This window comes from Nelusetta ayraudi, unplaced genomic scaffold, assembly GCF_046127955.1.
Source record: "Nelusetta ayraudi isolate G7.1 ecotype Tasmania unplaced genomic scaffold, CSIRO-AGI_Nayr_v1 ptg000011l, whole genome shotgun sequence".
Classification (NCBI taxonomy): Eukaryota; Metazoa; Chordata; class Actinopteri; order Tetraodontiformes; family Monacanthidae; genus Nelusetta; species Nelusetta ayraudi.
Window position 1 is genome coordinate 15,869,481 of NW_027466061.1, and position 23,023 is coordinate 15,892,503.

At 45.2% G+C, this 23,023-nt stretch overlaps 2 protein-coding genes across 6 annotated transcripts in view; one reads left to right on the top strand and one right to left on the bottom strand.

Annotated features, from left to right (window-relative positions):
* The window catches only part of arhgap21b (Rho GTPase activating protein 21b), a 32,928-nt gene extending 17,254 nt beyond the window's left edge, over positions 1–15,674 (top strand). For 3 of the 4 annotated variants that reach the window (XM_076021420.1, XM_076021421.1, XM_076021423.1), the window contains 17 exons: positions 826–2,389; positions 4,068–4,214; positions 4,631–4,733; positions 4,832–4,877; positions 5,308–5,433; positions 5,524–5,823; positions 6,778–6,839; positions 6,935–7,080; positions 7,190–7,332; positions 7,499–7,657; positions 8,133–8,211; positions 8,808–8,881; positions 8,978–9,067; positions 9,197–9,361; positions 9,870–9,975; positions 12,450–12,481; positions 12,579–15,674. In XM_076021420.1, coding sequence (XP_075877535.1) covers positions 826–2,389; positions 4,068–4,214; positions 4,631–4,733; positions 4,832–4,877; positions 5,308–5,433; positions 5,524–5,823; positions 6,778–6,839; positions 6,935–7,080; positions 7,190–7,332; positions 7,499–7,657; positions 8,133–8,211; positions 8,808–8,881; positions 8,978–9,067; positions 9,197–9,361; positions 9,870–9,975; positions 12,450–12,481; positions 12,579–14,153 — 4,917 coding nt within the window. In that variant the 3' untranslated portion in view covers positions 14,154–15,674. The remainder of the gene's footprint in view (positions 1–825; positions 2,390–4,067; positions 4,215–4,630; positions 4,734–4,831; positions 4,878–5,307; positions 5,434–5,523; positions 5,824–6,777; positions 6,840–6,934; positions 7,081–7,189; positions 7,333–7,498; positions 7,658–8,132; positions 8,212–8,807; positions 8,882–8,977; positions 9,068–9,196; positions 9,362–9,869; positions 9,976–12,449; positions 12,482–12,578) is intronic. The other variant, XM_076021422.1, reaches the window with a different exon arrangement.
* A 4,031-nt stretch (positions 15,675–19,705) lies between these two features.
* Positions 19,706–23,023, bottom strand: part of LOC142885200 (A-type potassium channel modulatory protein DPP6-like) — a 77,500-nt gene continuing 74,182 nt past the window's right edge. For both annotated transcript variants that reach the window (XM_076021426.1, XM_076021425.1), the window contains exons 20-26: positions 22,000–22,194; positions 21,865–21,919; positions 21,440–21,539; positions 21,281–21,336; positions 21,097–21,169; positions 20,921–20,994; positions 19,706–20,131 (exon numbers count right to left, since the gene is read on the bottom strand). In XM_076021426.1, the coding sequence (XP_075877541.1) occupies positions 19,985–20,131; positions 20,921–20,994; positions 21,097–21,169; positions 21,281–21,336; positions 21,440–21,539; positions 21,865–21,919; positions 22,000–22,194 (700 nt within the window). In that variant the 3' untranslated portion in view covers positions 19,706–19,984. The remainder of the gene's footprint in view (positions 20,132–20,920; positions 20,995–21,096; positions 21,170–21,280; positions 21,337–21,439; positions 21,540–21,864; positions 21,920–21,999; positions 22,195–23,023) is intronic.

The following is a 23,023-nucleotide window of genomic DNA, read 5'->3' on the forward strand; positions in this document are numbered from 1 at the left end:
CACATACCTATACATGTTTTCCGCTCATCGTATTTGCCATATGTTGCAAGTGGAGCAAAACCGTGAATGGGACTCGTGAGCCCATGGCGACCTCTCTGTTTAATTTCATTGAAAGTGATTTTATTACAATCCACAGTGAAGGAGTAGCTTGCAAACGTTGCCCGATAATCAGGCAGGCTAAATATAGCTCTGTTCTACGAGGGATGGGCAACCTCCTGTCTGTCCTGAGTTTATGGTCCGTCAGTCTGAGGTGGAAAAATGAAGGCAAGGCTGACCTGTCGACATCTATGTTCTTTTCAGTCCACTTTTGCGGTACCATTTTTGTGTCAATGTGTTACTTCTGTATTACCTTTTGCAACATTTTAAGGCGTTTTCCGTTCTAGCAGATTGTCTTTTTTATTCATAGTTGGCAGATTTTTTTCTCCATCATAGAGTGAATGCAGTAACAGCCAATAAAACAAAACACAGACAGATACAACTATGTTACCGTTGACAGTCTTGCTTGATGCAGCTTTGTTAATCTCAGTAAGGGTATTTAAATTTAGATTTTTGTAGTGTACAATTACCATCAGTCATGCAGAAATTAACATAGCATGAAAACTCAGCAAGGAGCAGATGAAGACCACTGACACCCCTGAACTGCTTCCGCCTCCGCTCACGCATACTGCAGCATGCGCTGCCCACACACACGCATCCGGTAGAATTTCTAATGCCGCACTTGACTGGACTTGTAAGAATCTAAGAGTGAACTGTTGAATATTGCACATGCTTGAAAACGCTGCAACTGCCTTCTCCTGTAATGCTGCTCTGCTACTCTGTCTCCAGGCCTATTCTCAGGATGCCTACCACCGTGGCCACAGCAGCTATAGTGGAAATGCACGGCACATTCCGGAGCCACCGCCAGTATGCTACCCCAGAGTAGACTGTAAGCCTACGGGCATGGCCCAGGCAACAGATTCAACAGAACAGGTCAGCCGAGGGCCCAGCGCACCCCCTGACCATGGGTATCGAAAGGAGATCACTGTACCGCCATCCCCTCCTCCGAAACCTTTTCCAAAAAGCCAAATGGCAGTGTGTATGCGCAATGACAGCGTGAGGACTGTGGTGGTCCCCCCTGATATTGCCCACATGGGACGCATGGGTCAAGCACACAGGATGGATTACATGGACCCGGTTTATGTCAGGGGGAGGCCTGGATCGCTGGCCCAGTATCCTCACCCATGCATGCCGGATGTCTACTCCAGTGGTCCGGGTATGATTTCATACGGGGGTCAGGCACCTCACTACCCTGCTAGTCATCAAAACATTGACTGGCGTACTTATCAGACATACAGGGAGTACATTGACAACAAAGGCATCCATTCCCACGGCAGTCGGACAATTCAGGAGAGGCTGGACAACTTGCGAACTAGCAGTCAGACAGCTTTTGGCCCTGCTCATCACATTCCCAGAGGAGACTGGGGACCCAAGAGTATTCGAAGGAGGAGTACCTCCCACGAGCGATCTTTCCAAGGACCTCCACACCACTTTCAGGTTGCCCCACGCAGTGCCTCGCAGGACCGCATCAGTGGTGCAGAGAGAATGAGCCAATCGAGAAACTGGCCTCCTCGCAGTGTGTCCCAGGACGGCCTGATGCAGAAAGCCCGGCCGCACTCCAAGGATTACATGGACCCTGTAGAGTTGACCCGGCCCAATGACAGGAGAACAGGGTACGCAAGAGCTGATCAAGGGACCAGACCCAGCAGACAACCTGTCCCAAGACTTTCTCGGCCCTCTGTTGGATACAGCGGTGGCATGAGGGGGTCGTCCAACCCTTCACTTTACTCTAAAGGACCAGACTCTCACCAGACCCTCGCCTCACCTCTACTCTCTGACAGACCCTCACATTTTGCCAAGAGCACAAGTGCTGAACATTCTCTCGTTGACCAAAGAGTTGCAGTGAAAGGAACCCACGGAAGTCACGTCACCAAACAGAACCTGAGCAGAATGAGGGCCGAGACGATGCAGACCATCGATGCGTCCAGGGATGCGGTGGCGGCAGCAGGGCTCAGGTCGTCTTCGTGCTCCACGCCCAAACAGATGCAACAGAGGCCAAGCATACTCAAACCACCTCACCCTGACTCCCAGAGTCAAGTCAATGGTAGGAGCCCAACGGAGAGCGGGGTTGTTCTTCGAGAGAAGCCTCCAGCTGGAAAGAACCCCAGTCCTCTGCGGCACCCCTCCTACATCCTGGCCGTAACCGACGACGCAGCCGACACCTCAGCCGACGTGGCAACATGCTGGCTTCCCAATGACACTCGTCGAGAGATGCACATGCGCCGGCTGGGAGAATGTCATACCTCCTGCTCCAGCAATTTGGACGAGTCCCTGGACTCCATTCCATTTATTGGTAAGAGATTTTATTTTAATACGTCTTTGCTGTTACTCGTGCTAACGTAACGTCTGGAAGGTAGGGAGTCGAGGCAGGTGGCCAGTGCTGGTGCTAACCTGTCGAAAAGCATCTACCGGAGACGCAGTACAAGTTTGTAATGTCATGCAATATGGTTGTGTTACTGCAAGCGTATGTATGGTCTATTTGGGAGATGTTAAATGACAAATAAATCCTTGTGCAAATTCCATTTTAATCCATTTTTGTGGCATTCAGTGAGATTTTGCTGGATGCACGGCTTAACTGGGGCACAGTAAATGATGGCTTATGGCTTTGGAAAATATTGATTCGCCTTAATACATTACTTCTTGGTTTGCCTCTCCGTAGGATTAATTGCATTAGGGTTTAGTCTCATGGTGCTTTTTTTTGGTGATTAAATGGGTGTGGTTTGAAATCACTATATCATTTTTACAAAAATAAATGTCGTTGCCCTAATTAAACGTTTGCATATGTATGAGAAGAAAATGGATCTTATCAGAAATCTTTCTGTGGTCATTACTGTCATAGAAACTGCAGTTCTATATCCAGTTTTAGTTTCTAGCGCAGGAATACTTCACACCACAGTTGTGAATTGTTAAACTGTGGTCAAAAATACATCAAAGGTTAGAAATTCTAGTTATTTAAGTTGGGTATACAGTATGTTTGTGATGTCATGATGCTAAGCCGCAGTATTTCCACTGCTCCAAGAGAGACCAGAGTACTGATGGCTGTTCAGGAGGCCTGACTGGACAGGTGCAGACAAAGCAGCCAGTGACAGTGATGATGCCGCTACACCACCATTCTGGGACTGGTGCCCCGGTCCGGTAGAACAGTGCCCTGATTGTATAAGCTTCTTGGCCCCCATCAATAGCCTGTTTGAAAGCCCAGCGGCCCAGGCAATAGTCTAATCCATCTTTTTATTCATCTTGTCTCCAAGGCAGGTTTCGCATATTCAATATGCCGTCTCTTAGTTTATATTTCAGCACTATTCAAAGGTAAGCTTTGATTTGTGTCTGGCAACATGCTTTTTTTTATTAGCTAACCCCTTTTTTTTTTAATGGCTCTTGGTAGCCGATCTTTTTGTGGACTATTTTATGTCGGCAGCAAGTGGGTAAGAATCTCTTGGCTGGCTCCTTGCTGGTGAGCAGTTTGTGCCCAAGGCAGACCTCCCGCAGGCATCACTCTAACAGGTTGGCTGGTTGGTCAGCACAGAAAGAGTAGTGTGGATATTTTCAGTGCATATTTGGGTTAGGACTGAAATTGATTGCTGCGGAATTTGTTAAAAGAGATTGGTCATTGATTTAGTGCCTGGAAAGATTGTTTGTAAGTAAAGATGGGAGATGGGCCTTCCAGGCCTGTGATGACATCCTTTCTCCTTTGCCCCACTTCAAAGTCGGGTTGAGGCTTGAAGTAGGGCAGTTGCTTTTAAATTTAGCTCAAAAGCCCCACGGCTGCAAGACCAGCTTTGTACCCGGAGCCTTTTCAGGCGCAAAGTGTCGGAAGTGGGATAAACTGGGATATAAAGTAACAGTTGTCTTCGATTGCACTTTACCAGGTTGACACTCTCGGCCCGTGGACATTAGTTCTCGGACTGATTGAAATAGTTATTTTAGCTCATTGACACACACAGTTCACATTTGATACGATGTTATTATTACAGACGATCCAACCAGCCCCAGTGTGGACCGTGAAGCCGCACCCATTCCACCCTCTGCTGTTGTGTCAGTAGCTCCTTCCATCACTACAGGACCCTCTAGCCCAGGCTCCCCTTGCCCTCCAATCCGTCGCCAGCTGTCACATGATCAAGGTAAATTTGGATGGAGTGGATGTGCCAGCGTTTAAGTGTAGTGATTTTTAAGTAATCAATTTAGAAAGGATGCACACAAGTAGCTGAAAGTCAGTATGTCATAATGATCTGAAAGAGACCGCATATTTATCTCTGTTGTCACTGAGCATTTTCAGTCATTGAGCTGATTCATAAACTAATGTAACTGTATCCCAAAGGCGTGGTTTTGACTAGCTAATACAAGTCAATTACAACAGTGTGCCTCCTCCTGCTGAAAGTAAATATTTGGAAATCACTGTGCCCATTAAATCCTGTCACTGTTTTTGATTGTAGACCACACGACACGTGACAACAGCTTGATTTGACCACTGGATTAGCATTTGTGGCTTTCATTGTAAACACCAAAACACATTAAAAAATGTTTGCTGTCACAATAGAGTCCCTCAGAAGTGCTCTGCTGGAGTCTGAGTCAGCCAGCAAAACAGAGCGGTCCAAATCCTACGACGAGGGTCTGGAGAGCTATCAAGAGGAGAGCAGGGGGTCAGTACACACTATAATCCCATTGACCGTTAATAAGTTTTATTGTATTTTGAATTGTGAACCAATCTCACCTTTATGTGCTGTTCCTCCATTTTTAGGAGAACCTCCAGTCGGCATATGCCCAGTTTCAAGGGTCTGAGAAGGGTGAGAAACTACAGAATTATTAAAAACATCTTGGGATAGTTTTCAGCCGAGGTCCACATGGGTTTAAGTATTATTATTATTATTATTATTATTATTATTATTATTATTATTATTATTATTATTATTATTATTATCATAGTATATTATATATTATTATTATTATTATTATTATTATTATTATTTAATCAGCATAGTGGATGACAAGTTTATTATCATAGTTTTGACATTACAGAGCAATGAGTCACACTTTTATAGTCTTTTTTTTGCAGCTTTACTTGGAAACTCAACAACAGAAATGTCCTCATGTTGATTCTGGTCTTAGCACTTGTTTTTACTCTTAATGTCTTCTCTGTCTTGCGTCACTCTTCAAGATGTGCCAGCGGTTTCATGTCCCCATATGAGGAATTTATACTTGCTAATATACTTGCAGGCCCTGGATGGACACAAGTCGCCGGGAGATTCGGGATCACGGAGGGATTCCTCCTCTGATATCTTTGTCGGCTCCTCCAAAGAAGGGCTACTCAGTTTTAGGCAGTTTTCCACAGATAAAAACAAGGTAGGTCTTTCATCGCGCCTTTAATGTGCCGTCACAAATATGAGTAATGTCCTAACCATCAGTTGTCGTCAAATTCTCATTTGTCTGCAGCGAGTCGGTGGAGGCATGAGGTCGTGGAAGCAGATGTACGCTGTTTTACAAGGCCACAGCCTGACCCTGTACAAGGACAGGAAGGATGCCGTCTCTCACGCTTCCTCGCAGTTTGAGGAGGAACCCCTGCGAATCAGCGTCAAGGCCTGCCTCATTGACATCTCCTACAGCGACACACGGCGCAAGAATGTGCTGCGGCTCACAACCTCCGACTGCGAGTATCTTTTCCAGGCGGAAGGCAGGGAGGACATGCTGGCCTGGATCCGAGTCATACAGGACAACAGCAACCCAGATGAGGAGGTGCGGTCTTAAAACCAAACTTATCTCCGCTCTCGTGGACTTTTGTTCGAGGTTGTAGGAAAAGCAGACAAGTTTCGACGATGAAACCAGCACACCCATAAAGACACACTGTCTTTGAATAAGTCACAATCAGCCCAGTATGAAGAGGATTACTCTCTTCTCTTTTTACCCAGCAACTAACAAAAGCAAAACAATATGTAGTTGAAAAGCTGCCCTACAAAAGGACACAAGAGTCTTGGGTGTGAAGGTGAAATTCCATTTTGGTAAAGTTGGAACACTGCATATGCTCTTTTTGACAAAGAAAGAAAGCTTTTTTTATGTGGGAAAGGTTCCTATGTTTCATTTGTACTGATGTCAGCCAGTTTGTCCATTTAATTTTCGTAAGGGGGCCTGTTATGGCCATTTCCAGTTTTAATAAATACATTTTGATGGGCTACTTACAGCAACTAACAAGGTTGGTTTGATCAAAAGACTGCTAGTTGGAGCTGTACAGCTCTGACTAAACAGTCCTTTCTCTCACTCACTCTTCCGCCCTCCCCTATGTGTTCCATCCGTAGCTCCACCTTGGAACAGCTCACTCCCTTGGGATTAGCCAGATGCCTGCTAGTAGCGCTAGCTAGTGGGGAAGATGGCTACTAGTGCTCACGCAGTGACGCCTCGCCTACATTTGAAGAAAAAAAAAAATGCCTGCAGAGACATTGCTGTCATAATCACCTCAGCTCGTGGCGCAGAAACGCAAGCAAAATCTGACTTGTTTGTTTCAGTACTGTAACCTCGGAAAAAGCTTGGAATTTTTCTTACTTGATGTGTTAGTTGGCATGTCAGTAATGCAGAAAAACATGTTAAATAAAAGTCAGTTTTTCATAATGGGGCCCCTTTCACACTAACTACTGTACGGTCTTACTAAATGAGCTGTGGGTGTGTCTCTCTTTTGTGTTTCTGTTGTCGTCATAGAATGCTGCTGTGACAAGTCAGGACTTAATCAGTCGAAAGATCAGAGAATACAACATGATGAGGTACGACGGACTCTGCATTGCCCTCTGTGATTCATCCATTGTAGACAACCACTGAAATTCATTTTGAACTGCGGTGACTTTTTCCCCGCCCACAGCACACCCAGCAGCAGGTCTGAGCCCTCCCCTAAAACCTCCCGTCAGGCCCTCAGCATCAAACAAGCCTTCCTGGGTGGCAAAGCAGACGGCAGGATCCACAGCCCTCACTCGCCCAAAGCAGGGGAGGAGCGAAGGGCAGTTAAAGGTAAGGACTTTGACTCCTTTTAATCCCGTGGGTCTGTTTTTTGTTTTTTTCTTCCTCTTCTTTTTGTCTTTTGTCAACACCCTTCATATTTTTGCCTTTACTGCATCAGATGACACCAGTCCACCTCGGGACAGAGCAGCTTGGAAAATTGGCATTCCGGGGATCATGAGGAGGCCCTTTGAAAAGAAAACTCCTGCAGGGGTCACGTTCGGGGTTCGGCTGGATGACTGTCCATTTGCACCCACTAACAGGGTCAGTCTAATGCTCTAAAACCCTGAGTTGTTGTTGTTGTTTGCATGTTGGCAGCCAATTCTTCATGAATGGATCACAATGACCATAAGTCAACAATGCACAGTCTTGTGTATTTGTTTTTGTTGGAAATGTTTGTAATGTCTCCCTCCTGTTGTGCCCTGTGCAGTTTGTGCCTCTCATCGTGGAGGTGTGCTGCAAGGTGGTGGAGGAGCGTGGACTGGAGTACACGGGGATCTACAGGGTCCCTGGAAACAATGCTGCCATCTCCAGCATGCAGGAGGAGCTCAACACTAAAGGCATGGCTGACATCGACATCCAGGAGGACGTAAGTGACCAGCAGTTGTAGCATAACTCGCTTTGCTGTGTGAATGTTATCTGATGGTGAACTATGTCCCCTGCTTGAACTCAGCGGTGAGAAGAAAAGACCGCCCTTTTCTTCTCCTCAAACACAAAGCAGTCCCTGGAAATCATCGCTCTGTGATGTCACAGGGGGCACCGACACATCACTGATCCTTTTCCCCATGTTGATATCGGCAGCCTGAGCCTGGTGTTCTATTTTGTTTTTTTTTGCAAACATGAACGTTACAACAAGGCATATTTACAGGAGGCTGGAAACAGAGGGCTAACTATCCTTTTTGCTGGCGATCTTTTGGTTGATCAAATCACATGCGTCTGCTCCTCTAGAGTCCAAGATGATAGTAAAGAGTTGAGAGTCTGTGTGCAAAGTAGGACCTTTAACTTGCAGTATAATGGGAAAGCAGAGATGCAGTCACGCTGTCGTCTGTGTGTTTTCTTCGTAGAAATGGCGGGACCTCAATGTCATCAGCAGCCTGCTCAAGTCCTTCTTCCGAAAACTTCCAGAACCTTTGTTTACAAATGGTAAGGTCTTGAAAATGTTTTTTGTTTTTTTGTTTTTTAATACTTTATTTTGAAGTTTTACATTATCCAAAAACAACTTATTCCGACTGACAGATAACTTAATAATAAAGACAAGCAACTATATAAATGATAAAAAAATAAATTGAATTGGAAAAAAAAAACAAATAGAGAAAAATAGTTATATTGTGGCGCATAGGTCATTGGAACATCTTAGGCGTTGGGCCTGGACAGTTGTATTAGTTACAGTTGGACCAGTTCAGGAGTTACAGTTGAAACGGGTTGTGTTTCCAAATACTCAATGAAAGGTTGCCAGATCTTTCAGATGGTGTCATATCTATTTCTCATGACATACGTGATCTTCGCTAAGGGTAGACAGCTCATCATTTCTCACAGCAATTCCGATATACATAGGGAGGAATCTGACTTCCAGGTCAATGCGATGCATTTTCTGGAGACAGTTAGAGCTATATATCAATGAGCCAACCTGAAAATGTTTTTCAAGCCTTTTTTTTTTTTTTTTTTTTTTTCAGTATATTTACAAATGACTCCATTTACCAATTGGCAATTTCTGACAATTCTCTCTGCTTTGTTCACAGAGAAATATGGTGATTTTATTGAAGCCAACAGAACTGAAGACTCTGTGGAGAGATTAAAGGAGCTGAAAAGGCTGGTGAGTAAACACCTTGTATGCTGCTAGTAAGTGGAAACAGTGAGTTAAGCAGCACATTAATCCTGAGACGCTGTCCTGTCTCTCCATCCCTCTTAGGTCCACGAGTTACCCGATCACCATTTCGAAACACTGAAATTCCTTTGTGCTCATCTCAAAAGGGTTTCTGACAACTGTGAAAAGAACAAGGTGCCGCTGCAAACTGGATCATGAAGCGTTAACGCCATTAACCGACACCTTCCAATCCTCCATAAACCCAGCTAGCCTCTGATGATTGTTCTATTAACGCCTCCTTCTTCACAACCTTATCTCGTCTAGATGGAGCCTCGTAACCTGGCGATCGTGTTCGGCCCCACACTCGTCAGAACCTCGGAGGACAACATGGCCAACATGGTCAATCATATGCCCGACCAGTGCAAGATAGTGGAAAATCTTATCCAGCAAAACGACTGGTTCTTCAGTGACGATGATGAGGATCCTCTCGTACGTGTCTCGCTTTGCTTTGAAGCCTCACCAACTGATGTTTGTGTTTTAAATAAATGACTGTCCATTTGAATTGAATATTTAGATTTAATTTTTGGTGTTTGAAGAATCAATTGTCAGTGTTAGTATCTCATTATTTCAGTATTTTTTAATTATACTGGAGTTATTATGATGGTTCACTTTTCATAAGCGGCTTCTGTTTTCTGGCCAGCAACTGTTGGGGAATAAGAGGTATCTGCTAAACACCCAGACACATTTAGCAGCTTATTAGTCAGATCGGCCCCCTCAGAGACGCTGCATGCCAGCAAAGTGCCCATTCAATTATTTAGTCCTGCCAGACGACTGATTATCGCTGCCTTAAACAAAACGCAGCTCATTTATTTTGCTGTGGTTCTCTTGCGGTTATTTTTCCGTTTCTGCATTTGCATCGGTTACTCACCCCCCCACCCCCCACCCGCACCCCCCTTCTCTCCTCTTGTGAATTGTGTTTTGTGATGTGCGGCCGCAGACCACAGCGGAGCAGGAGAGCACGGTGCAGTCGCAGCCTGTGCCCAATATCGACCACCTGCTCTCAAACATTGGACGAACTGCACCGTCTCCAGGCGAAGTCTCAGGTAGGACCCAGAGGTTTTTCCTCTGACTGACACTGCGCTGCAACATCGACGCTGCAAATAAGTACCATGGCAAAATTCATTATCATCATTATTGTAGATTTACATGTTAAATACTTGTAACCATGTTTTAGATGTAAATATAAGCAGACTGTCAAATTTTCATGCTGTCGGAATGAACCTAATGCCTGGTGTTCCCTCAGTTAAAAGCTCCCACCTTCCAGACTTGATTTGGATTTTTATTAAAGCAAGCTGTTCAGTAATTTTTCAATGCATAATCTTTTTTCAATTTAGTCATTGGAAAATTATTGAAAAGTCTTCTTTTGTTCTATAATATGATTTAATATCAGTTTTGTTTCTGATGTTGCTGTTTTATTTTATTGTTTTGCCCAAAAAGAGAAACTGTCCCACGGTTCTTATTTCTGTTCATTTGTTTGTTTTCCTCTTTATTTCCTCCTGCTTGAGTCATTATTTTCTCCCTGTGCTTTACCTGTGTTGAGACGACGACTCCTTTTCTTTCAGTTCTTTTCTTCCCCTTCTCCTCGTCTCTCACACAATCCCGGCATGTTCTTTCCCAAAGACAGTCGAACTGGAAGTAGCAACAATGGAAGTTTTAACCCTTCTGACTTCTGCCCTTCTGTGTGTAGTGTGTTGTTTTTCTCCCTTATCCCTGTCCAGCACTCACACACTACCCAATCTTGACACAGGCCAAGTGGGCGGCGTCTATCACTCGATGATGTCACTGATGGACTCTGTTTTGTCAGTGATGGACAGCTGGGACTGTAGGAAGAAGGACGAGTGTTGTGCCCAGTGTAGCTGCCTAGTCTGCAGAAACCCGCAGCTGTTTTAAATTTGGGCCAAAGGAGGAAAAAAGATAAAAAAAGAAAGAAAGAGAAGTCGATGTTTGTCATTTTTTCCTGTGGTGTGCACGTCTCATATTTAAACCAATACCCTAAATGGAGGGCATACAGAGAGATGCTGCTGTACTTTCTCTGAAAGCCCTTCTGCTGTCTCTTGTTGTCTCTAAAGCTTATCGAAAGGACAAGTAGCATGGTATGATCCACCTCGGGTTCTCTCCTGGTCATGTGGCATCATCTGTCATGATGTCTGAGGGGGGCGGGGCTCGTGGTTGGTGGCACTGAGCTGGATGTTACGATCCAAACAAACCCACACATGCCAGATTGATACGTGACCTGTTGGCGCCGCTCAGTCAGTCAGTCAGTCAGTCAGTCAGTCAGTCAGCAGGCGGCAGCGGACAGAACTCCCTCCAGCATGTAGATGTAAAAACTGCAGCAGAGTTTTTGGTTGGTTTGTTTTCTGTTGCAGGCGCCTCCTCCTGCCTTTCTTTTGATTTGTTGTCTGTGTTGTCTCTTTGTTCGAAAGTCTTTGTCCCCATTCAACTCTTAAGAACATCACCTCGTCAACCACGCACACACTTGTATAGTCACAGAGCCCAACATGTCGTCTTAGTTTACGCTGTCCATAACTGACAGTAACTAACAGTTGGAGCTTAAAGATCACAAATGTGCTGTTTCCACTGCAGAAACTCTCTCAGGAACCATTTCAGAAGCCCCTCCCCTCACTTGAACCCAGATTGACAATTATCAACATGGATTTTTACTAATCGTACTGTTATTGTTGAATTCTGGACTTATAATGTCCAAAAAAACCTTGTAATTGTGGCCAAATTTAGACTTTACAGAGTGTAGAGTCGGATGAAGAATGCTGTGTGTGTTTGCTCCACTATGGAGAAGATGGCGAGGAGGTGGTTCCTGAAATGGGCAACTGATCTGCTTCTCTTGTTTGCGGGTTTTTCTCCCTCTGCCAACAAAGTTCTGTGAACTCTTTGTTTTGCTTTTTCGATGTTGTGTAGAATGACACAGGAGTTAATCTAGCTGGGAGTAAGGCGCAAATCTTTCCGTCATGCTGAGGCTTGCTTGCGCCAGCCGTACTGACACACACACACACACACACACATATGCACACAGATCCCGTTCAGCTCAGGTCCTCCCTCTCAGGTCTCCCAGTCAGAGCCAGAACTCATCGCTCCGTCTCGTCTGTGACGTCTTTGAGTTGGGAAAGAATGGCTGCAGCTCCATGCGATGCTCCGTGACTGACTCTGTGTTTGTCCGTGATGTGCCGTCGCCCCATTGATACATGAGCATGAGCCGCTTTTAGTGTCTTGGTCTAGTGCTGGGTTTCCACTCTCATTTTCCCTCCCACTTCCCATCTCAGGCCTCTGGTGTCGTCGTGTCTATCTGCCGCTTTGTGTCCTAACTCGCAGGTCTTTTCTTTCTCTTTCTGAGCCCAAAGTACATCTGCTCTCATTCAGCTGCTTCCATTCTGCTCATTCTGTGTTCCCAGTATTAATCTGAACAAACTTTTATCTGCCTTTTTTTTCCCCTTATGTTGGTTTGTTGTTGGCAAGGCGCGGCTTTACCAGACCATCTCTAATGTCTCGCTTCTCTTTAATGCAGATTCAGCCTGTAGTGACTCCTCAAAATCAAAGGTAAGTTCCTCCTCGCTTGATTTCGCTTCGTTCCTCAAATGTTTGGTATTTTCCTCTTGCAAAGTTATTTTTCTGTAACGCTCTGGGTTTCTTCCAGCAGGGGTTATGGGGGTCTGGGAAGGACCAGTGTAGCAAAGAGATGCTGCGCTCCTCCTTCTTCGTCAGCCGCAAACGTAAAAAGCCCAAGGACAAAGCTAATCCCAGCAGCTCGGACGACGACCTGGACTCAGTGTTCTCGAAGAAGGAGCTCCCGGAGGAGAGCCAGCAGCAGCCTCTGTGGTCCCCAGGCAGCCAGACCGAGGGGGAGGAGGAGGAGGAGGAGGAAGAGGAAGAGGAGAGGGAGGAGGGGGCGGAGACGGACGATACTATGGAGAAAGAGAAGCACAGGAGGAGCCCAGAGGAGCAGCTGGACTCGCCCGACAGGAAGGAGTCTCTCTCCTGCAGCCTGACGTCGCAGGCCTCCCCCTCCCCGCCCGGGGAGCGCGTCTCCTCGCCCCTGCAGGCCGGCTCGCCGTACGCCTCGCCCTCCCACTCCCCCAACCTGGGCTACCGCGTGCCCGCCGCCCTCCAGTCCTCCCTGTCCGACCCGCCCTCCAACTACGACGACACGGTGTCCGACCTCGGTACGATGAACAGCACCAGCTCGCAGGCGTCGGTGCCCAGGGCGCAGCGGGCGGCGGCGGCCACTCACGGCCCGGAGGCCTCAGAGGTTTGCTCCATCACCTCCGACTACTCCACCACGTCCTCCATGACCTTCCTGACGGGGGCCGAGCTCAGCACCCTCAGCCCCGAGGTGCAGTCCGTGTCGGAGAGCCGGGGCGGCGACGACGCCGACGACGAGAGGAGCGAGCTGGTCAGCGAGGGCCGACCCGTGGAGACGGACAGCGAGAGCGACCTGTCGGTGTTCACGGTGACCAGGAGCGATGCCCAGGAAGCCCCGCGGCCCCTCGCCTCGCACCGGCTCATCGAGTGCGACACGCTGTCCCGGAAGAAGGCGGCGCAGCAGAAGACCAACAGCGAGTCGTCGCTGGAGGCGGCGGCGGCGGGCGACAGAGATTCCAGCAGGCTGTCGCGCGCGCTGGGCTCGGCCAAGGGCCGCTCCACCGGCAGCCTCAGCTCCTCGTCGCGCAGCGAGCTGGACAAGGCCGAGCCCACGTGGAAGCTGAAGATCACGGACCGGCTGAAGGTGCGCCTGCGGATGTCGGTGGATGACATGTTCGGCGTGGGCAGCCAGAGGTCCCCGGAGGCCCGCAGCAAGAAGAAGAACATCCGGCGGCGGCACACCATGGGCGGCCAGCGAGACTTCGCCGAGCTGTCCGTCCTGGGCGACTGGGGCCAGGTGGGCTTGGGTTCGGGCTCCCGCTGCGAGCTGTCCGCCGTGGACCAGCTGAAGCCCAAGTGCAGCTCTCAGGACTTCTCCATCGGGGACTGGATCGCCCGCGAGCGCCACCGCACCAGCAACCCCGAGGTGAGCCAGGACCTCTCGGAACAGCAGGGGGCGATGTGCCGGGCCAACTCCCAAAGCCTTGGCGCCTCGTCCTCCTCCGACGTGTCCAACGCGTTGAACGGGGACGCGGCGCAGAGTAAAAACCTGAGCCTCTCGGCCACCGCGCACCCGCACAAACTGACCAGCTCCCAGGTGGTCCACTCACGCTTCTACCAGTACCTGTGACCCGTCTGCGAGAGGTAGAGGTACTGACGGGGTGCGTCAGCGTAATGTCTGTTGTGTGACCAATGTTAGTGAATGAGCATGTTGTAGTCACTGTTTGGAGTGTGTGTCTATGTGTGTTTGCCTGTGAAAAGAGAATAACCGCACACAGGGATCATCGAACATGTAGAAGGTATAGAACCAATTCTTCTTGTTTTTTATTTTTTAATTATTGTTTCCTTTTAACGACAAATGAGCGGGGGTCGGGGGTGGGGGGTGGGGGTGGGGCGGCCGAGCGAGCAGGAGGATTCCCACCTTCGGATCGCAGATCCCCGTCGTGCTCGAGACCAAGAGGACGCTGTCGCTCGACGACGCGACAGTCCTGTCAAGTCAGTGCAAGAAAAGCGTGGAGAGCTCGACTCGAGTCAAGTTTAGCAAAGTGGCTTTAAGTATGAATTGACTTTTAGAATGAATAGGTAGAGGCAAAGAGAAAGATGGAGGAGAAAAAAAGTTTTTTAGTATTGCAGAAGAGATATTTTTGTGCAAAAAAAAAAAAAAGTTACGGTGTTCAACGTCAGTGCGTCTCTCGGTAACCAAATGAAGAATGTATAGAAAGTGCTTGCTGTAATGCTGACTTGAAAGCTTTAGTTGCTTGTGTTTCATCTGGAAAGTGTACATATTCCCTATTTTTCTGTGTACTTGAATTGTGTTCTTCGGTACAGCCTGTGTGCGCCACTGCTCTCACAAGCGCCGCTGTCAAAGGGGCCTTTTTTCCAAAGGTACAGAAGTGACGAGGAGACACTGGACTTATGCAAAATGGGAAACCGATGTTGGGCCGACCCAGCTGGCCAGTTTAAAGAGCAGTGAACAACGGCCCTCTGATGCAACGGCCCTCTGCTGGGTTCCGGGTGTTTGGGCCCACGCGCTGCAGAGAGGACGGGACTCCGAGAGAAAATGGGTATCAAATCACATAATCGTGTTACTTTACAATAGGAAAAGTGCCTCACCGTGAAATGTTAAGGGTGCCATATTGTCTTTGTTGCAACACGAAGATGTTACTGTGAATGGCATTTTTATTATTGTTGACTTTCCGTCATTCTCCAGGTTATCTAACAAAACAGCGAGCTTCCGTTCCCGAGGCATTCCACTCTGGTCTTAATGTCGTTTTGTTTTTAATACATCTTCCTTCTTTTACGAACCCCACTGTTTTCCCCCTCACCCTTGATTTTAACGGAACTTGAATTTTAAATATTCCTTGTAAAATAAGTAACATAAATGTACATATGAAATGCCATGTTTTAGCTGCTTTACTTTTCCATTTCCATCAGTTTGCAAGATTCGGTTCAGTATTTGTGAGACGCTGATGATGGTCATGTGTGGGTGTTAGTGGGCAGTGACGGTACTTCTTCCAGGAGGGAGGTTCCTGCATGAAGAAACCCCTCATTGGGCTGGGCCTGTGTGTACCAGTGCTGTGTTCCTCTGATTGTTGGAGGGGTTTGCACAGACTCCTGAAACACTGGAAATAAATTTTGTCAATGGAAAGAACTCGTTTGACTCATCCGTTTCTCCTCTGTGTATCATTGAATCACTGCGGGGGTAAAGCGGAGTAAAGAATGAATGAATATGTTAAGCTATTAGAAGGGAGCCTGATGCATTTACAAGTGAAATAAATATCATTAACCTGATTGCTATAAAAAAAACCTATAATAGGAATACATAGTGAATAGACAATGCAAATTTCAAAACAATATACATTCAACCGAAACAGAGTAGGACAAACCTAAATCCTAACAAGGGTCTACACCAGGCGTGGGCAAACTACGGCCCGGGGGCCACATGCAGCCTGTTAAGCGTTTTAATCCGGCCGGCCGAACTTGAAGAAATTATATTAATAGAGAAGTAATAAAATAACTATTTCATCAGTTATGTTTTTTTTTTTTCTTCCTCCTTTAAAGTGGCTCACCAAAACACTCCATCCATCTGCTCCTGCTCCCTCTGTCAAATTTTAGAACCCACTGTGTTCCACCAGACAAAAAGTTTGCCCACCACTGGTCTACACCCAATCACTGGACCCATCAGTCTCCAGGACCATCATGACATCACCACTAGAGGGCCAGAATGAGGCCTGATATGGCTCAAAAGGTCGAGGACCCCACAGTACCAGACAATTACCACAACATCGCATATCATTTAATATGTCACCCCTTACTGTTTTCTTATAACAGAAGATTTTTTTTGTCTAACTCATTCAAGTTTCTCATTTTTTCTTTGAGTCTGACTAGACCATAGCATTGGAGCAACACGTGTGTGGTTGCATGAAACCTGGACCAAGACATAGCATGTATTTTCTTTTGCAGGATTTCAAGTTTCATAGGATTTATGGGGAAAGTGTTGCACCATATTACACAGCAGTGATGCAGGACTCCCGTAAAGTCTTAGAGAGTGGGAAGAGGGTGTAACCAAAGAAAATGTCCTTGTGTTTGACAGTTTTGAACTCACTCACTCTTGCCCTTTATACGTAGGGCAGCTAAACAGCTTTGAAGCTAACAGATATATAAGCACACAAGTGTTAATTTAGGAGAGTGCGGTCACACCCACCACTGCCTCGAAGCAGAAAGAATCCCCGGTGCTGGGCATATTTCTGACTTCAGTAACAGACATTGAAGACGGATGCTGCTCTGCATCATCCAACCAGGTGGGAGACGAAACTGAAATACAGCTCAGGAAACAAGCACTTTAAGCCAGTGGTGGGCCATGCATTTCATGACGAGGCCGTCAATGACGTCATGTTTAGTACAGCCTAAATTAAGATACCCCATGTTACCCTCAATATGACACTACGGCTTGCGAAAACATAGAAAATCACACTTAAATATTACATCACCTTCATACAGGTGGCCTGGTCGAGCAAAAGGTAGTTTACGGACCTAACTAATTAAGGACACTGACATTTTCAAAGCTTACAAAAAGGCAATTTTAAGAAATTTCCTTGCAAAGTTTTAATAAGTCCACCAACACTAATCACTGTGAGCCTAAACTCTTGTCCAAACTGGACCAATAAACTGTGCATTGCCGCTGTTTCGTATGAGAGACCAAAGAGACAATAACGAAAAACTTGAACAATTAAGTTATTAAACAATTGAACACGATGGTGCGCCAATGCGCCAATTTACCTTTTAAATTGCAGATGATTCGGCAACTAAATCTTCATATTCTCCAACAGCCGTCATAGGTTCGCCGTGGTGGCAACCAGAACTCCAGGTTGAGTTCAGTTTTTGAGGTTCACAGGGCTTATGCAATCACAGGACGCACACGTGTAGAGTTCAGTGTGAAGCCAGCTAGCTGGCCTTCACATCACGGAGTCGAGATCTGGTTGGCTATCGCAACTAACAGAGGTCCGTTCACTTACAGTGGACAGGAGCCTGCCATGTTGGCTCTGACCCTGACAGCCCGCCACTGCTTTAAACTGCAAAGTGTGTGACGTGCAGTACTTGACTTAAAGCAGTACTGTAATTTAAAGTAGCCTAGACTGATTGACAACAGTGAAACCCACTACACAGGTGAATTTCAGAAAAAGCTTTATTGATATTCAGTCAGCAAGTACAAGACAGCTCAGCAAGTAAGTAACTTAGATATTGAGCAAAAAACCTGAAAGACAGTTCTGTCATTTAACAAGGGCGTGGAACAGACACAATAATAAAAGGTCAAACCCCTTGATTCAAATACACTTTCACTTTTAATTAATACACTTTTCCCCCTTGCTTTTTCTCTAATTCCATTTGAACCAACTTTGCCAGGACACAAAGCACAGGGGGATGGTAGCCTCACTGTGGTGTATGAGTTGGTGTTGGTCAGTGGTCCAAGTTTCCTTTGTCAACTCGGAAACAAAGTTCTGAGTCCACCAGGGAAAATAGCTCAGTTGCTGGCTCGCCTGCAAACCAAGAGTTTGTTTGACGTGAGTCAGTATTTCTCCTCAAGTCCATTAGCCGAGTGCTTTACTGAATGCTATGCAGGGCTAAAAGTACCAACGTTAAATAAATAAAAGGTACAAATAATTATATGTGTAATTAACTAATTGACAAAATGAAACAATAAAAGCAAAATGCAAAAAGTGTGCACTTCCTGTTTGGTTGTCATGTGCGAACTGTAGGCCTTTATTTTAAATGGCAATGTGTGTTTGTTTTGATCCTAACATGCTATAGTAAAAAACAAAACAAAAAAAACACACAACTCACTGAAACTCATATTCCCTTTTCCCTAACCCCCCTAACCCTAACCCAACCCTAACCCAACCCTAACCCAACCCTAAACCCAATCACAACACTAACCTGAACTCTAATCTAATATCATCGAAAATTTAAAGTAACTTTAAAAAAAAAAAAAAATCAAGGTCTTGTTTGTGTAATACTAAATTTCCAAGCCCCTCGCACTTATGTTTCTTTTTTTCTTTTCTTTTTTTTTTTACATTTGCGCTTTTTAAAGAAATGCATTTTTTTTTTTTTTTTTTAGAAAACTAATGTAATGCACTTCCAGTTTGTCAGCGGTTAAAGGTGGCGTGTATGAAATGAAGGTTTTTGACGAGAGAGACATGCAGGTTTTTGTCCCATGTTTTTGCCTGTAGGTGGTGCTCTGGGGCAGCTAGAGTGTTCACTTTGGCATTACAGTAAAGGTTTCGCCAGTTATGACCCGCTTGCCAAAATTGGTGAGTTTTCCGGTATGTTGTAATGTAACATTAACAATTCAATGACAAAGCAAGGGAAGGATACGTTTCAAAATGCTTTATATACAAGTTGCACATACAACATAAAGACTTAAACAATAAAAGGTTTATACACTTTGTACATCAGCTAACTGGAAACCACTGACAATACTAACAGAAGTCAGGTGAAGGGAAGGTGATGTCAATCTATAACACGCCAAGGAACTCACAGAGCAATGATAATTTAGCATAGATACCTCAAGTGGCGTGCCAGTCTTCAAATGTAAATATTAAGAACTGTATTAAATTTTAAAATATATTTGTATTTTATTCATCATAAAGCTTTAGATGCATTGTATGAAACTGTTTTGAATCCAGTTTTTTCAGTTTCTCATAAAATGTGCCATTGTTTGTTTACTCATCGTCAGTGTTATGTGGGCTGCTCAATGTGAATGCTTTACCCACAGTAAGGCACTGTGACGACAAGGACAAGAGTTCAGTTGACAGAGAAGAGAAGAAAAAGGGGGTATCATTGTTCTATGTTTTTGTATAGACAATCCTGTCTTTTAGAACTTGGTGGTTGAACATTGTGCCCTCATTATTGTTATCATTATTATTACTACATGTTTTTGTAAAGCAAGTGATGTCTGATGCAGCCAGACATCCACTCCGAGACACGACACAAGAGAGAAAGGTCTGAGAAACAAGTCGAAGCAGTAATCATGAACACAACAATCAGTAGGTTGATCGGCGAGGTTTATCAGAAGCTGTCGAAAGTGAAATCTTTATATAATGAAAGGATCTTCACACAGGGGGTATTTATGTGCTCCAAAGCACTCACAAACTATGCCTCTTTTTTGTTGTTGTTTTGTTTAGTTTTTCTTTGAAAAAGAGATGCTTTGCTTACTTGGGCCTTTTGTTAATTCTCTGCTTCTCCACCAGGGGGAGCTTTAAGTCCGTATAGTCCATCAGTAGAAATCCTCTGGGCGACCAGAGATGCAGGCCAACAACATCCCTCCTACCCCCCATTATCACATGCAAGCGCTGCAGTTTGCTCCGATGGGACAGCGAGTGGTTGTGGGTCATTCGGGTGAGAAATATCTGTTGCATATTGTGCTGTGGTGTTTGGCTGTGGGGCTCGCTCGGAGGGACGGCTTCAGCTGTCGTTCTCGTCCTCCTCCTGCTGGTCATCCTTAACTACCTCTGGCAACCGGAAACACTCGCCAAAGAAGTTGACGAGCGACTGGCTGAGGTGTTGCTGCGTCCCGTCACTGTGCAGGAAGTGTCCCTCGTCAGGATATATCTGTAGATACACAATGCATTAACACACACCAGCTATAGCAGCAACAGCAGCAGCTGCAGCACTTACAACGTTCATATATAATTGATCCTTTCTTTGAAAGCAAAAACAAACAAAAACTGATTAAATATTTACATTGTAAAATATTTATATTGTAAAATATTAAAACTCACACTCACAGCCTGAAATAATCTACATTTTAATAAAAACTTAAATAAACTTTTTATTAAATAAGGAAAAACAATCTAGCCAGATGGCAAAAAACAGCTGTTGGGGAGATTTTAACTGGCATGACCTTTCTTCAGTATATATATATTTAAAAAAAACTTTTCCCAGTGCTATCTTTAAACCATTACTGATGATGATAATGATGAAGTACATTAAAAAGAGTTATTAAAAATATATATCCCTACTAGTTCTACTATGTTAACAGTCAGCGAGACATAAAGGATGTAAAAAAACAAACAAACAAAAGAACAGGATTTTTTTTTTTTATCTGCGCAGAGGCGCATCAACAGGGTGGATAAACGATGGGCTAAATCAGATGAGACCCCTCAATTTTTATTGGCAAGATCAGTCCACAGTCAAGGCAACATGGAACAAATCACAACATTTGCTGTGTTTGAGATGTCAGGAGAGGTGCTTGATTCGTTGATTAGAGTGCAGTAGTGCGTATGCTATTTACCTGAAATTAGAACATTTCTGTTTGTTGAAACTGTTGTCCGATCACAGTTCTAATACAATATTATCAATATAACAGTTAGGGAACATTCAGGACTCGGCTCAGCTCACCTGTAGAGTGTAATTGGCATTCTCGCTGATCAGGTGGCTGATAAATTTGGCCGTGTGCTGGAAGTGAACCTTTTCTGCGGTAGGGAAGAGAGATTGGAGAGCCGCGTCACCACCGCATCGGCATTACACTCGCTGGTAAAATGGCCTCACACTGAGAAATGAAAAGGCTCCGTTACCATCAGCAGTTGGGTGGATGATCAAATACTGCTTCTGCGCGAGCTGGCCCGCTCTCTGTGCCAAATTCGCCATCTGCAGGAAAAAGAAAAACAAGTGAATTGCATTAGTCTTCATGATCATCCATCGCTTCTGCACTTTTACGCACAAACGTGGAGTGGGGGAAACATGGTGGAAAGGCTTTACCGAATAAACTCTGGAATCCGTCTTGGAGCCCAGATATCGCTCTGAAAACGCTGAGGCTGCGGTAGCAGAAAAAGACAAAGATCAGCTGTCTTTTGAAAAGAGCAGAACATCATTTACAATACATCAGATACAATATATGTATATTTGAAAACTTTATACCGTAGAGTTCAAAATCTGTGATTGGGGAGACAGCTGTTCCACATTTAAGGTAAGGGAAGTCCGAGCTCAGAAGCAAAGTGGCCAGATATCCTCCGTATGCCTGGACATAGAGACACCACAGGGTCACACATTGCTTTCCATATATTTATGTAGCACTTATATAGTGCTTTCAGCACCTCAATGGGACCCCAAAGTGCTTCACAAAGCCATTAATTAAACCATTCACCCAGACACTCACACTGCCAATGGGCAGCTGCTGCAATACAACGTGCTTCCAGGCTCATCGGGAGCATTCTAGGATTCAGTATTTTGCCCAAGCACACTGACACATGAACAATAACCAACCCTTTGCTTATTGGATGACCCACTCTACCAACGGAGACACAGCCCCATGAGGCAGTGAAGGCAGCATAAGTTCTTCTCACCTTCCCATAAACTCCAATTCGAGTCTTGTCGATGTAAGGCTCTTTGGATATCAATCTAAACATAAAAGAAAAATTAGTTTTTCATTTCCATGCGTCTCCCGTCTGTCCCCATCGTGACTGGAGCAGGAAGCATACCTGAGTGCCTCCAGCTGGTCCCTCTCCTCCAGCTGCCCCAGTTTCCTCCTCACTTTGTGCAGGAAGCTGGTGCCCTGGAAGCCGCTGCCGTGGCCGTCGAAGCGGATGACGATGGTGCTGAAGCTGCTGACCAGGACGGTGGCCCAGTCCACCTGGAACTGCTCCGACACCGACTGGCCACCCGGCATTCCATCCCTGTTGTTGTTTAATATATGCTGATCAGGTATTTAGGAGGACAAACCTTTTTTTAAATTAAAATATTATTTAATAAATAATATAATAATATTTTCTCCACCCTTTGTTTCACTGTAGTTCTATTTACTGCCAGATAACTAACGTTTATACAATCAGGTATATTTTTCCTTTCAGAATATTTTTTTCTTTCAGAGGCTTAGTGATAAAAGCTGAACAGAACTTCATACGTCCTCAGGGACTATATGCATTTGTAGCACTATGGCTAAAAAATAAGGAATATTCCTTCAGTTCAATAAAATTCTGAATAAAGCTGGATCTCAGCACTTTAACATATATCAAACAATCTTTCCAGTGTTTGACAAAGAAATGTGTATTTAGAGAGAAGGTGATGTTTTCTATGCCTTACTGTTACTTAATGTTACTGTCCTACATCAGCTACCTTTTCTAATGCATGTCGTTCATTTTTTTCATTTTTGCTGAAGCCAATAAGAGACCTCAGTCAGATGCTTCCTTTTTAAATGTCTTTTGCTCCACACAGACAAATAAAAGCCAGGACTTCTAGCCGTAGGCCACGGTGGTGACTGCCAAACCACTGCGCTGCCTTCATTGTTCTAGTGTGTGTGTTTTGATTTTATTTCCCTCAGAAAACAGCAACTCTCTAAAAAATGTTTTATAGGGTTTTTTGCTCCTGACTCATAGAATGTCCTTAAAGCTGGCTTCAATTCTTTGACGGTATGGGAAAAAAACTACAGTGGAAACAGTTTCATGAAACCGGATTCAATGACCCTTTAGAGCAGTTGAAGTCTCTTTCTTTTAAGACTTTTGTCCT